General features: G+C 46.9%; 1 protein-coding gene across 2 annotated transcripts in view; it reads right to left on the minus strand.

Annotated features, from left to right (window-relative positions):
* Window positions 1-13557, minus strand: part of alkal1 (ALK and LTK ligand 1) — a 56541-nt gene extending 42984 nt beyond the window's left edge. For both annotated transcript variants that reach the window (XM_084309792.1, XM_084309791.1), the window contains exons 1-2: window positions 13316-13557; window positions 11988-12269 (exon numbers count right to left, since the gene is read on the minus strand). In XM_084309792.1, the coding sequence (XP_084165918.1) occupies window positions 11988-12258 (271 nt within the window). In that variant the 5' untranslated portion in view covers window positions 12259-12269; window positions 13316-13557. The remainder of the gene's footprint in view (window positions 1-11987; window positions 12270-13315) is intronic.
* Between the last annotated feature and the right edge of the window lie 1421 nt (window positions 13558-14978).

Here is a 14978-nt window from a genome sequence, read left to right on the forward strand (position 1 = left end):
TCTCCACCAAGCCCTGTCAGCGCCCGATCACCTCCGTCAGTGTCATCCCCCAGCGAGGCGGACCAGAGACTGGCGCAAGCCTTGATCGCCACGCTGACAGCTTCAACCGAAAGAGACCGACTCCAGGGTGAGCGCGACCGTCTTCAAGCACAGACGCTTAGTGAGCGCGAACACTCTGCAGCGGAACTAGAGCGCCTCCACGCGCAACTTCAAGCACAGACACTTAGTGAGCGCGAACACTCTGCAGCGGAACGAGAGCGCCTCCACGCGCAACTCCAAGCACAAGCCTTTAGTGAGCGCGAACACTCTGCAGCGGAACGAGAGCGCATCCAGGCACAACAACGGAGTGAGCACGAACGCATCAGACTGGAGGAGAGACGCCTCCAGACGGAAGAGAACATCCAGCGAGAACACGCCAATGCACAGCGCGAAGCGGAGCGCGACCGGCTACAGGCGCAGATGATAGAACAATTGATCGCCAGGGCGACCCCCCCTCTCTCCACATGGAGCTCCCGGAGATCATCACGACACGGGTCTAGGGCACCTTCCCCTACCCGACAAAGCTACACGGGACCCGGCCAACAGGAAGAACCTGCCTACGTCTCCGAGCCCCCTCCCCGACCGGTCCATACGGGACCCAGCCAACGGGAAGAACCGGCCTACGTCGCCGAGAGACTAACTAGAAGACTCCAAGACCTAGCGGAGGAAGAGGAGGGATATCAAGCCCACCAGCACGAACCTACTTCGGACCAGGAGGCCCAGTACAGCCCCGACCTCAGCCCCGAGTCACTGCGCTACAAACCCCCGACCCAACTCAAGGGTGAGTTTGATGTACTGTCAGCACCGAGGAACAGCACCTGGGGGCCCGGCCTCTGGTACCCACCCAGTACTAACCCACGACCACCCGTACGGGGAGACTCGCCCAGGAGGCCTCTCCCCCTACGCTCATCGGTGTCCCAGCCATCCATGGCGTCTTACCTTGGCACACCGACGTTCCCAGACTTTACGCGCGAGGACAGAGCACAGTACACAGAATTACGCATGTGTTTAGAGACTATAATGTCCGATGTCCACGACGAGTCTTATAAATATGCCATCCTCCTCAAGCATCTCAAGGCGCATAACATAGCGCTGGCATATTCGAACTCAAGCACCCCATACTCAGCTGCTCTGGTGGCCCTCGACGCGCGCTATGGACGCATATGGGATTACGTGATCCAAGAAATACGAGATATCGACCGCCTCCCCCCAGCCAAAGACAATAGAGCACTGGATGACCTCTCTATCAAGGTACAATCCCTCGTGGGGATGCTGGGGTCCCAAAAGGAGAAGGGGAGATATGAACTGTATGCTAATTCTAACGTGGAACGGATACTGGAGAAGCTCCCTCCAGCCCGTCAAGAGCGCTTTCGGCGGCAGAAAGACCACCGTGACCCCAACGGCCCAGAACCATCCCTCCTAGACCTGGCTGCTTTCCTCGCCAGGGAGGTTAGCAGTCTACGACTGGACACATTCGTGTGGAGTGGCTCTAGCCCTAGAGATGGACCGCGGAGGTTCAATGACAACCGCCGGTCAGTGACAGTTATGCACCAGGCCGAGTCAGTGCCGCAGCACAAGAACCACAACACCCCCCACGTGAAGGGAAAGTGGAAGATTGCATGCCAGTACTGTGAAAATGAACATTGGTTGTCTCAATGTGACACCTTCAAGAAGCTGACCGCTGACGACGTGAGTCAGTGGATCAAAGCCAACCGCCGCTGCTTCCGCTGCGCGCGCAGCCATATGGCAGCTGAGTGCCGCCTAAAGAAAAGATGCAGCAAGTGCGACGGCGCCCACTTGGAGGTCCTGCACGACAGCAACAAGAGGAGACCCGTACCACAAAGCAGCTCGAGAGTAAATGTCATGTATATAGACCCTGCGAAGAGCGGGAGCTCCCGAGTGCTCTTGAAGGTGGTCCGAGTGCTCCTAAGCTACGAGGACAAGGTCATGGACACTTACGCCGTCCTAGACGATGGGTCTGAAAAGACTCTCCTCCTCGCTTCCGCCGCAGCCCAGTTGGGCCTGCGGGGTACCGAAGAAACAATGACAATCCGTACCATTAGAAGAGACCTAAAGACCATAAAGGGTGAAAACGTCTCCTTCACGATAGCAGCGGTCGAGCAGCCCGAGAAGCGGTATAGCATCACTAACGCCTTCACAAGCCACGACATAGGTCTGTCACGGTATACCTACCCCATCACACAGCTGACGGAGAAATACGTGCACCTACGTCAACTACCTATACCGCCCATCGACGGCGCCACCCCGACCCTGCTCATAGGATCCGACCACGCACACCTCATCGTCCCAACGGACCAGGTCCACATCGGGCCCAGAGGCTGTCCAGCAGCGGTCAAGACCCGCCTGGGTTGGACACTACAAGGCCCCCTCTCCGGGTCTTCCAACCGACCGACAGCCACTCGCTGCCTCTACACGAGGATAAACGAAGACGACACCACCCTCTTGCAGCACGTCGAGAGACTATGGACATTAGACGCGATACCCTTTAAGAACGAAAATAAACTAGTTTGTTCAAAGGAAGACACTTATGCCATAGCTCTCCTCGAGCAGAAGACAAAGAGGGTCGAGGTCGACGGAGTGATGAGATACGCAACTCCACTCCTGAGGCGAGAGGGGATGCCCACCCTCCACGCCTCAAAAGAAGCGACAGAACGCTATCTACTGAACACCGAGCGGCGTCTAGCCAAGGACCCCACTCAAGCCACTGTGTACCGCGCTGAGATCGACAAACTGATCACAGCGGGACATATCAAGAAAATTGACAATCAAGAGGCCGACCAGACGACTGAATCCTGGTACGTGCCCCACCACAAGGTCCACCACAACGGCAAGAACCGCATTGTATTCAACTGCAGCTACCAGATCGGACTACAGAACCTGAATAAATTACTCTTGCCCGGCCCGACACTCGGCCCCTCCCTCCTCGGCATACTACTACGTTTCCGCCAAGACAAGGTGGCCATCAGCGGCGACATCAAAGGGATGTTCCTGCAGGTGCGACTGGTGGAGGAGGACAAGCCCCTGCTGCGGTTCCTATGGAGAGAGAGGATCAACGATGAGCAACCCTCCATCTACCAATGGGAGGTCCTCCCCTTCGGCACCACATGCAGCCCATGCTGTGCTACGTTCGCACTACAAAAACACGTGACAGAAGACCCTGAAGCTGACGAGGAGGTCAGACAAAGCGTAGAGAGGAGTTTCTACGTGGACAACTGTCTACAAAGCGTCTCGACGCCAGAAGAAGCCGAAGCCCTCCTGCTTAAGCTCCGCGCCTCACTGATCAAAGGCGGCTTCGATCTTAGGCAGTGGGCCAGCAGTGACCCTCAAGTACTTCGCAGCCTCTCCCCAGAGACAAAGGCAGCAAGCAGCGAGACCTGGATGGCGACCACCCCAGGTGAAGCACAGGAAATGACATTGGGCCTCGTCTGGCGCTTCAAAACAGACTTGCTCCATTACAAGCACACACCCCTGACCCCGGAGCAGGGAAGGTCGACCCCTCTACCGACCACTAGACGGAGCGTATACAGAACACTCGCAAGCCAATACGACCCGCTGGGACCCACTGTGGGACAAGTAACAGGGCTGGGACGACCCCATACCCGACCACCTAGCTTCCACCTGGAGAGAGTGGGAGAGAGAACTCAGCTCGCTCCAAAATGTGAACATTCGCCGGAGCTACTTCCCACCCACAGTGCGGCTGGAGACGTGCCAGATGGACCTGCACGTCTTCAGTGACGCCTCGGAAGTAGCCTACGGTTCGGTGGCTTACTTGCGAGCCCGAGAGGAGGGAGGAGAAGTACACACAGCTTTCATCCTGGCTCGCTCAAGAATAGCCCCCCGCAAGCAACAATCGATCCCGCGTCTAGAGCTCTGCGCAGCTCTGGTAGGCGCGCAACTTGCCGCGTTGCTACAACGTGAACTCACCATAACGGTGCAAAGAACAATCTTGTGGTCAGACTCCATGACCGTACTCACATGGATCCAGTCCGATTCTTGTAGATACAAGGTCTTCGTGGGAGTCAGAGTCACAGAGATTCAAGACCTGGTAGGATCAGCGTGCTGGAGGTACGTTGACACCAAACAGAACCCAGCCGATGTCATCACACGGGGGATGTCCCTAGATGACCTCACACGTCCCAATATCTACAGTGACGGTCCTGAGTTCCTCAAGCTCCCGGAGGAGGAGTGGCCTACCCCCACCCCACGGGAGGCTAGTCAAGAGGAGGCAGAGATCAAGAAATCTATGTTCTGTGGGCTGACGCACATCCCAGCCCCCACTGACCCTTACATAGACGACTGCCTAACCTTTGAGAGTGCGCAGATAAAAACATTCTTGTGGCACCACCCTGAGGTTCCCCCCACTACAGACATTGACGCATCGAACTACGCAGAGGCAGAACTCCTTCTGCTACAGCGAGCCCAAAGAGACTCATTTCCAGATGAGCTAGACTGCCTGCAGGGAACAAAGCCAATCCCTTCAGACAGCCGACTGCTCCACTTGGCCCCCGAGCGCGACACCCATGGCCTCATCAGGGTGGGTGGTCGTCTGAGACGGGCCCCGGACTTAACGGATGACGTCAAGTATCCTATCGTCCTCAACAGTCGACACAAGGTCACTGAGCTTATCATAAAGAAATACGACGAGGATGTGCACCACGCTGGGGCAGAGAGAGTCTTCGCCGAGATCCGACGTCGTTACTGGATACTGCAAGGAAGAGAAGCAGTACGCCGTTTCCAGCGGACCTGTCTAGACTGTCGCAAGTGGCGAGCACAGCCCAGTATACCCATGATGGCCGACCTGCCTCCCTGCCGCCTCCGACTCGGCGAGAAGCCTTTTCACTCCACGGGCGTGGACTGCTTCGGCCCGCTCTACGTTAAGAAGGGAAGAGGGACAGAGAAGTGGTGGGGCATTGTATACAAGTGCATGACCACCCGAGCAGTACATATAGAACTCCTTCAGACCATGAGTACGGATTCATTCCTCATGTCCTTCCGGAGATTTATATCAAGAAAAGGAAAACCGTCTGCGTTGTTGTCTGATCAAGGGACAAACTTCAAAGGCGGAGAAAGAGAACTGAGAGAGAGCTTCCAGGCCATGGGCCCAGAACTTAAGACCCACCTCGCTCCCTATCAGGTCGAATTCCAGTTTAACCCCCCGAACGCCCCTCACTTCGGGGGAACCTGGGAAAGAGAAGTCCGTTCCATAAAGACAGCTCTGTACGCCGTGCTTGGGGCCCAGACCGTGGCGGAAGAAGTCCTCACGACAGTCCTCACGGAGATCGAGGGCGTATTGAACTCAAAGCCCCTCGGGTACGTCTCAAGTGATGTAGCAGACGTCGACCCAGTCACCCCAAACACTCTCTTGATGGGGCGGCTGGACCCTGCCCTTCCACAGGCGGTGTACAGACCTGAAGAAGCGAACGGCCGAAGAATGTGGAGGTACAGTCAAGTATTGGCTGACCAGTTTTGGAACAGTTTCCTCCTCCACTACCTACCGTCCCTCCAAACCCGTCAGAAGTGGGTAAAGGACAGAGACAACTTACAAGTGGACACAGTCGTTATGATCATAGACCAGTCACTACCCCGAGCTATGTGGCCGGCCGGCCGCGTAAGCAAAGTGATCACTGGACCCGACGGGAAGGTCAGAGCGGCAGAAGTTATTGTCCAAGGGCGGACTTACACCCGACCCGTGGCGAGGCTGATAGAGTTGCCGAAGCTCCTTGACTCCCCTGATGACGACCATGACCCACTGACTTTGTAGATTGCCCTACTCCTCACAACAGATATTGAGCAGTTGACTGGACTATTAATCTGTCTCCCTTAACTAATTAGGTGCGGACTAATTAGGAGGCGGCTGTTGTGAAGGGCCAGATTAAAGCTGAAAATCTACATTTATTGTTTTATATACATTGTATATTATTTATATATACACGGTATATCCTTTTAAACCTGCGTTCGAACCATAGTAATATTCGCTCTCCTTATTGGATAACGCCCGTAGGCGCCAGCCCGCAAGCCCCCAAAGTCAGGTTCAAAGACAAGCCCAGGCATGTCGTAACATGCCCGGAGACAGCGTATTGATTCCAGACAAGAACTAAGGTTTGGGACTAGATAACCACTTAAGTATATATACGGCGCAGGTGCGCACAGCAGCAGTTCGTCTAAAGCAGGGGTGGCCAACCAGTCAGAGACTAAGAGCCACAAAAATTACTGTGGTACCACAAAGAGCCACACCATATACCAGCGTTTCTCAACAATTTTTTTCAGTCACGGCACCCTTCATGTGTTTATAGGTCTCACCCTCTGGCCTCTGAAGTTGCTAATGTCTTTTTTATTTGGGCCTCACAGGGTTAAAAGTACCCTGTGAGACCCACGGTTGCAAAATTACAAAATCACTTTTAGCCATTTAAAAAAATAATGTTTATTTAAACATTTTTAAAGGGGAACTATTTTACTATTTCTTTCACTATTTGGGCACTTTTACACAATTCCTGTGAGTCTATGGAACACCTAGGTTTTTTTCAAAAAAAATGCATTGTTTTGTATTTCTAATCAAGTACTAAAAACCGCATTTTTCTACCACAAGATCTTAAGCCGTTTTGAGGCTGGGCTCCAACCACTGTGTGGCCTGGTGCCAACTGCCACATCAACTGCCACATTATTATGCAGCTGAGAAATCTCTGACATCACAGATATGCACATTTTCAGATTACTCAGTTCAGTGAGGGTGAATATTGTGAGAGGAGAATTGGAAGAATTCGCACAATATGAGAATTAGAGACATATATCCTATTAATATAAGTCCACATAGCTAAGAAACAATGGTAAACACTGAAAAAAGCCATTTATAAGATAGTTCCCCTTTAAGCACATGTATAGTCAATTGGTCCTGTTGTTCAGCCTCACAATGCTATTTGATAGTAAATGTGTTTATATGTCCCACCCTCTGGCCTCTGAAGTTGCTAATTTCTTTTTAATTTGGGCCTCACAGGGTTAACCTCTTAAGCCCGAGATATACAGTAAAAGTGTATATTTTCAGCATTACGTTTGTTTACCAATTATTTTAACTGTTATTAGTGAAATATAAGATTATAGAAATCTCAGGGCATTGAGTCGGAAACCGGCGCATATTGACAGGAGGAAGTGGCACAGCCAAAAGTGAGTGTAGTCTTTTGAAGGAAGACACTCAGGGCTTTCAAATTTCGAAAAACTACCCTACCCAGCTCACACCAGCCCCTGTCAATCATCTGACTTCTGGATTTACTTTTTAATTTCTCTTATTCTTTGGGATTATCTCCCACAAACCTGAACGTTATTGCCATAAAACAGAACGCAGTTAGTTTCTCTACCTTTCTGTGAACGTCTTGCAAAAAACGGTGTTGCAATATGATGAAAAATGGTGGAGAAATTTACATTATAAAAAAGATGGCAGAATTCAGTACTGTATCTACAAAACCTTCTGTTTAATCATCTTCCCTTTATTCATTTGCTTAGATTTTTCAGGTCTGGTCAATTTTAGCATGGTGTTATTTACAGTCAAAGATACATTTTTTTTTAAATAGAATTGATATTCTCCTTTGGTTCATTACAATTTACTCAAGCCTAGTAACAGACACACTATTTCTGACACTGATCCATATATGTCCCTAGATTCAGATACCAAGAACATGCAAATGGACCATTTAAAAAAAATTGTAAATGTTTATTCTACGTCCTTATGGAATGAGTGACATAAAAAAAAAAATTTTTTTTTTTTTTTTTTTGGATGGAAGAGCCGCACATTGACGGGCAAAGAGCCGCATGCGGCTCGCGAGCCGCGGGTTGGCCACCCCTGGTCTAAAGTCTGTCTGTGTTCGGTAACAGTGAAGTGAACAGCAGTGCGTCTAACAGAGCGTTGAGAACCATGTGCGAATGGAATAGTAAAGTGTCAGAGTTTAATGCAGTAACGTCAAGTTCGACCTAGTTTAATGTGAAGTAAATAGTCGTTCATTTATTGTATATCGTGCCAACCACAGTTTGTTCGTGTGTAGCATTACCCAGCGGTTCGTTCGTGTTAGCTAGTGGACCTTAGCCAGTGCGTGTGGTCTAAATACCTTAGTACCAGCACACGAGGAGGCCTAGTCGGAGAACCTGTTGGACATGTGCACAGGAGAACCAGCGGCGGCGATTGCAGAACCATTACTGGTTGGATTATATTGATTGTGGAACGTGTTACCCGGAGAAGAGCATCGTTAATTTCCACTGTCGTTTGGGATTTAACCTCGTGAGGATTTACATTCGGGCTGGCCTCATGGACCGAGGCTGGCTGGCTATCATCGTTTGCTATCGAGCATTGGATTACAGTTATTGCTTTTGTTGCTGATCGTTGGATTTACAAGGACTGGCTTCTGTACGTGAATCCCCTTATTCTTCATTGAATCAGACTGAGTATCCGAACATTCCTCTATCCTCCAGACCTTACAACTCTGGGAGGAACCCAGTGTCTCCAGGCGGTACCAGCGTTGCCTTCTATAATTGCTATTATACGCCAGGTGGCGTCAGCCTAGTACCCATCGTAGGAATCATTCTATTCCCAGTGACTCATGCTACTGACTGACTTTATGCATATTCTTCGCCATACAAGCGCGACCCTAATTCTCATTCTGTAACCTAATGTTGCATAATAATAAAATACCCTCAAATACTATTTCTTTGTCAATGCCGTGTTATTATGAGTGTCCACCATATCTATTCGATGTACTGTCTGGCCAGTAATTAAAGTACATACCTAGCAGTGGTTTAATCTATCACAATCTTTAATACAGTCAGGGTTTTGTAACCCCTCAGTTACAGCTATTGACCAATCACAATCAAGCATTTCGGCGAATGTTAAAACGCCATGTATGGTATGTAATAACGGTATGTAATAACTACCATGTAGTTGATTTTATTAGAACAAGGCTTTATGATATCCTCCACAACACATATATAAGCAAAACTATGTTTCACTATTTTGAAAATTCTGAAGGTATCTGCAGAAAAAAAGGTACGACTGTGGTGTTAGGGTCATTCTTGACCCGGCAAGGTAAAACTATACTATAAAAATACTAAATATAAATAAATAAAATAATAATAAATATACTAAACTTTTTTCAGAAGTTATATTCTAATATTGTTCTATTATAGTCAGAAAACATTATTATCTATGGGTTTCACATTTAGTATATTATGATTGAACAACCTCATTTTCATCTTAAAAATAAGGGACATGATGTGTCTCGGGGGCCATACAATCAAAATACAATGGGATTATATGGTTATGAATGCATATAATGTTAGTTAGGATGTAGTATTAACTATATTGAGTGATACTCCTTTCTTTTTAGTGGTCAGGACTGAGTTAGACCCCGGGTCAACATTGACCCGCTAACAACGGTCAGTGGTGCCAATTCCTAACACAACATGAGAGTTAAATTCTACAATGAATCAAACTAAATGAATCATAATCAGAAGAAGGTGAGTGAGCCAGAGCGCCTCCCAGACCAATTCCACGATACCATTGTCTCTCTCATCCATCATCCAGCTCTGACCGGTTGAATGATACAGTGATACAAAGGATGAGAGGTGGGCAAATAGGAGATCAAGATCAAGACACAACAGCTGATGCACAATGCATTTTACATATCAATGGCTTGTGGTGATATTGACCTTGAATTTCATAACTAATATGTGTGAATAATTAGAAAACCATAATATTATGCCTTGTATACTTTTTAGCAGCAGAGTGGGTTGCAGGGCTAAATGAGGAACGATTCTAGAGACAGTTGCATCAGATAACAGCAGGAACAGTTATTTCAACCCCCACTAGCAGATGCACTCAACACTAGAACAAAGGAACTGAAAAGTCACAGACAACTGTTAGCAGATTTCAGCAGCGACAGCAGAGACCAGATAACTGGCTCTGATAGTATAAGACAGGACTAAAGATCATTAATCAATAAGGACATGTTTCAAAGTTAAATGAAAAAGCATGATACTTGATTGGCTTTGATTGGATTGACAACTCTATAAAGAAACCAATAAAAACATCTATATAGATATTTAGAATTAAGAATCCTGGTATAGTTATCACAGTTATATGATCTGGTAAATAAAGGTTGGTGTGGTCTCCTATATGATGTCTGATATCAGCCTAGAAGCAATGACTGTACTGGGATGATATGAGAGGTCTATAGGTCATTACACAAACCATATAGATTGGAAAATCAATAATGGTACACGAAGGAATGTTGATGCATTCAGAGGAGACACCGACGGGGGCCACAGGCAGGCCCCCCCCTCTCTGCCCAAACATGAGAGGCCACAGCCCAAAGGAGGGGGCATTGACACCAACCCCCACAGAAGAACCAACCGGATTGGACCAAACATATTATTAAAATGTGCTACTATTGGTGGGAAATTATAGTATTTAAGAGCAAAACAGTGTTAATTCAGGAGCCCAGACCGCCCCAGGTCTGCGGCTCCCCCCTCCCAACCCAGAGAATGCTGTCGGCTGATTTTCATGTAAGTAAGCTGGATGGCCCCATGGTTGGTTAGAATAGAATGTAAAGATACTTATCTTAGAAACCAGGCTTACTCATATGAAAAGGGCTTACAGTAAAATTCTCTATTTTCATTGATGTTAACAATGACTGTTGTATGTACATGTTGGGGTTTTGAGATGCAAACCTTGTTGATCCTTTGTACAAAACAGACATGTTAATGAATTCTGATAATCCTTGTATGTGAAAAGCAACCTTTTAATTCACTCTGGGCAAATAAATACATGAGTTTGAATTCGAACTCTGTGGTCTGGACTGCACGTTTATTCCTTGCTGGCTATATTGGAAGTCAGATGAGGAGACCAAATCCTACCACTTATGATCCTTTCCTCCTTCCAGATAACAACCTCATTGTACTGTGAATAAACCTTAGGTATTGTATAGGATTATACGAGAGGCTGAAGAGCAAAACTTCCTATATCTGAAAAATCCATTTTTAGGAAACAAAACAATTATTGCAATTTTTTAAGGATACCCAAGACAATACACTGTTTTAGACTATATTATTATGTGTTATTACATGGCGTTTTAACATTCGCCGAAATGCTTGATTGTGATTTGTCATTGAGCAATTGGTCATTGAGCAATCAAGCCCACTGACACACACTGTATCAGTGCAATCAGACACACCTGCCGGCTGCCGGCGAAGCTGCCGGCGATGACAGCGGAGCCACAACAGAACTGCGCGGAGTGACAGAACAGAACTGCGTCTGCATTTGATCTCGTCTTGTCGATGGTGTAAAATGAATTAGGTATATTGTTAGTAAGTTAGCCATGTAATAAGCGGGATAATGTATAGCTTATACTCGGTCATTGTCGCAAAATAATTGACCTTCACTACGTTTAAAACACCTCGGCGAGGCGCCTCGGTGTTCTAAACTCTGTGTCGGTCAATTATTTTGCGACAATGACCTCGTAGCTATACATTATTCCTTACTTAAGTGCAGATAGGCGGTTTTCCCCCACTTTTCTTTTTAATGTAGATAGGCGGTTTTGCTCTTCGGCCATCGGTATTCATAAATAATGCTCTACACAGGTCAACTATACCTGCATACAAAAATGGGTATCATTTAAATTTAGCAAGAGGAATGGTTGGCTATTTTGCCTGAAAGGCAAGCATTGCTTCTTCTTCTACTACTGCCCAGCAAATTCATCAACAGGCAATCATGATGTCATTTCCCCCCAAAACACCACATCTCTTGGGAATAAACATAATCAATTAAAAAAATTGCACTCCTGAAGGTGGTGCATGTGCATGTACATACCAGACCAATGACAGCTGTCTCCCACTGTAGAATTGGGATTATCTTTCATCATCAGTGCCTAAAATAAATCTTATCAGCTTACCTATGGGTCTACTGTTATCCAGCCTAGGAATGAAGAAAGGCCTTTCGCGCGAGGAGAACTTCATATCTTGGGCTGCATTGAAGAGTCCAGCGCTGTATCGCCTGTAGGCCAGCTTGTCCCGTTGCTGGCTGTCTCCAATAACCTGTAAGATTAGATCCAACAGGGTCCTTCTCTCTCTATGCTTGGCCTCCTTGCTGTCCAAACACTGGCCGGAGGTGACGAGCAGAAGGAATACAGTCAACAGTATGTGCCATTTCCTCTCTATCTGCATGGCTTCACTGTCTGACAAAACAAGAAAACAGATATTCAGTGTTCAAATGAATAATACTTTCTTCAAGTCTATTTCTGAGACAGAAAAACACAGATAAGAGAGGACCTGTTTTCAATTAAGGTGGCTCCACCAATACATGTCTTGCATTTGTCATAACTGCTTAAATTAAACAACACCCAAAATTTTGATTGATTGATTGAAAACTTTATTAACAGATTGCAGAATGGGTACAGTACAGTACAGCTCAATACATACAATTGTTAAGGGGATGCAGTCATGCAGACCAGAGAAAGACTTTCGTCTTGTTTACATCAGGGTCCCCCATTTTCAATTCATCAATGTTATTATAGCCTAGCCTATAGCGTCTGTATGATACCAGTCCAGACATTATTACGTGTTTCTAACTTCTAACAGGTGTGTGTAGCCTATTCAAGTAGAGATAAAAAAAAAAAAAAAAAAAAACACTATGTCAATATGAATCTCAGCTGGTTCATTCCATGAACTAACTAGTTACAGGAGACTGCGTCACTATAAGACTGCAATTCAAAACTGGCCCCTGTAAATGTCATAACCCAACCCCCTCCAATGTACAGTAAATGACCAATGTACAGTTTTGCTTGTACAGTGGTACAGTTTCCCCCACTCCGCCTACCCCAACCCCCACCCACCTAACCACCTCCAATGTACAGTCCCCCCCCCCCCACCCCACCCCACCTACCATACCTCCTCCAATGTACAGTTTCTACGTCAAATGTATATACTCTCTTTTTTAAACTCTTTTTGTATCACAAACAGTACTGTATTTGCAAATCTGGTATGTCATAAATGCATAGATGTAGCAGTACTGTATCTGTATATTGTGTTGTATGTCATAATATGTTATGATTAATTGAAAATGGGGGACCCTGATGTAAACAAGACGAAAGTCTTTCTCTGGTCTGCAGCGCCTTAACAATTGTGTGTATTGAACTGTACTGTAGTGTACCCATTCTGCAATCTGTTAATAAAGTTTTCAATCAATCAATCAATCAATCTTTAACGTAACTTAAAAACTTACAGGTCCAGGAGTGAAAGATATCGTATGTCCTGCAGAGTGGGACACAATAATAGTCTTCAACAAATAATATCTCCAGGCGTTGTCTGTCTGTAGTTCCGATGGTAAAGAAGAGAACAGCCGGCAGCAGGTTGCGTTCATTCACTACTGTCTCGAAATCCCGCGTCCCGTTTTATACGACGAGCGATCAGCTTCTTCAATGTAATACAATCGATTTCGAGTGGGTGGTAATAAAGCAATGTTGACATCTTTAGTTCAATTCATTCTAGTGGCGGACGGTCGCTCCCTGTAGACATGATGATGCTGCGTCCCTCATTGACGCCCAGAAACATCATGGAATAATAATAACAACAACAACTAAGCAACAGATGGAGCTTTACTTTTTTTTCCCAAGAAAAAAAAAGTTTTGCACATCAACCAATCAAGAAACATCCTATTGGAATTGGCCAAAGGAAATGGCGTGGCGTTGTGGAAAACAAAAGTATAGTTTTCCAAAGTAGCGCCTTATCGTTGGATGTTGGCTGCAGACAGACAGACAGAGAGGTGTTTCTCGCGGCCCGGAGGCCAGAAGCTTATAGTTGACCTGTCAGCTCACTGACCACAGTGTCGGTGTCCAGGTCTTATAGTTGACCTGTCAGCTCACTGACCACAGTGTCGGTGTCCAGGTCTTATAGTTGACCTGTCAGCTCACTGACCACAGTGTCGGTGTCCAGGTCTTATAGTTGACCTGTCAGCTCACTGACCACAGTGTCGGTGTCCAGGTCTTATAGTTGACCTGTCAGCTCACTGACCACAGTGTCGGTGTCCAGGTCTTATAGTTGACCTGTCAGCTCACTGACCACAGTGTCGGTGTCCAGGTCTTATAGTTGACCTGTCAGCTCACTGACCACAGTGTCGGTGTCCAGGTCTTATAGTTGACCTGTCAGCTCACTGACCACAGTGTCGGTGTCCAGGTCTTATAGTTGACCTGTCAGCTCATTGACCACAGTGTCGGTGTCCAGGTCTTATAGTTGACCTGTCAGCTCACTGACCACAGTGTCGGTGTCCAGGTCTTATAGTTGACCTGTCAGCTCACTGACCACAGTGTCGGTGTCCAGGTCTTATAGTTGACCTGTCAGCTCACTGACCACAGTGTCGGTGTCCAGGTCTTGTGACCGCGGTCTGAGCGCTGCAGAGAATGCGCACCAAGAACAGCCGTCATCATCATCATCATCATCATCATCATCATCATCATCATCATCATCATCAGACTGTTCTCCAGCCGCAGGGTGAATTGAAATGGAATAATACATATTGTGGTAGGGATTGATTGATTGATTGATTGATTGATTGATTGATTGATTGATTGATTGATTGATTGATTGATTGATTGAAAATGTTATTAACAGATTGCAGAATGGGTACAATACAGTACGGCTCAATACACACAATTGTTAAGGGGATGCAGACCAGAGAAAGACTTTCGTCTTGTTTACATTACACCATGCCCCCCCCCCCCCCCCCCCCCCCCAAAGCTTAATTATATGCAATTTGAAGGTGACGGTAGTGTATTCTAAACTTCTAAAGGACTTGGAGAATTCGGTATGGTAGTCCAATGTGGTTAGTGGTTACCCTTTAAACATCATCTAGGATCCTATAATGGTGAGTGTGAAGTGTATATCGATTA

Source organism: Notolepis coatsorum (genome assembly GCF_963971535.1).
Source record: "Notolepis coatsorum genome assembly, chromosome: 3".
Classification (NCBI taxonomy): domain Eukaryota; kingdom Metazoa; phylum Chordata; class Actinopteri; order Aulopiformes; family Paralepididae; genus Notolepis; species Notolepis coatsorum.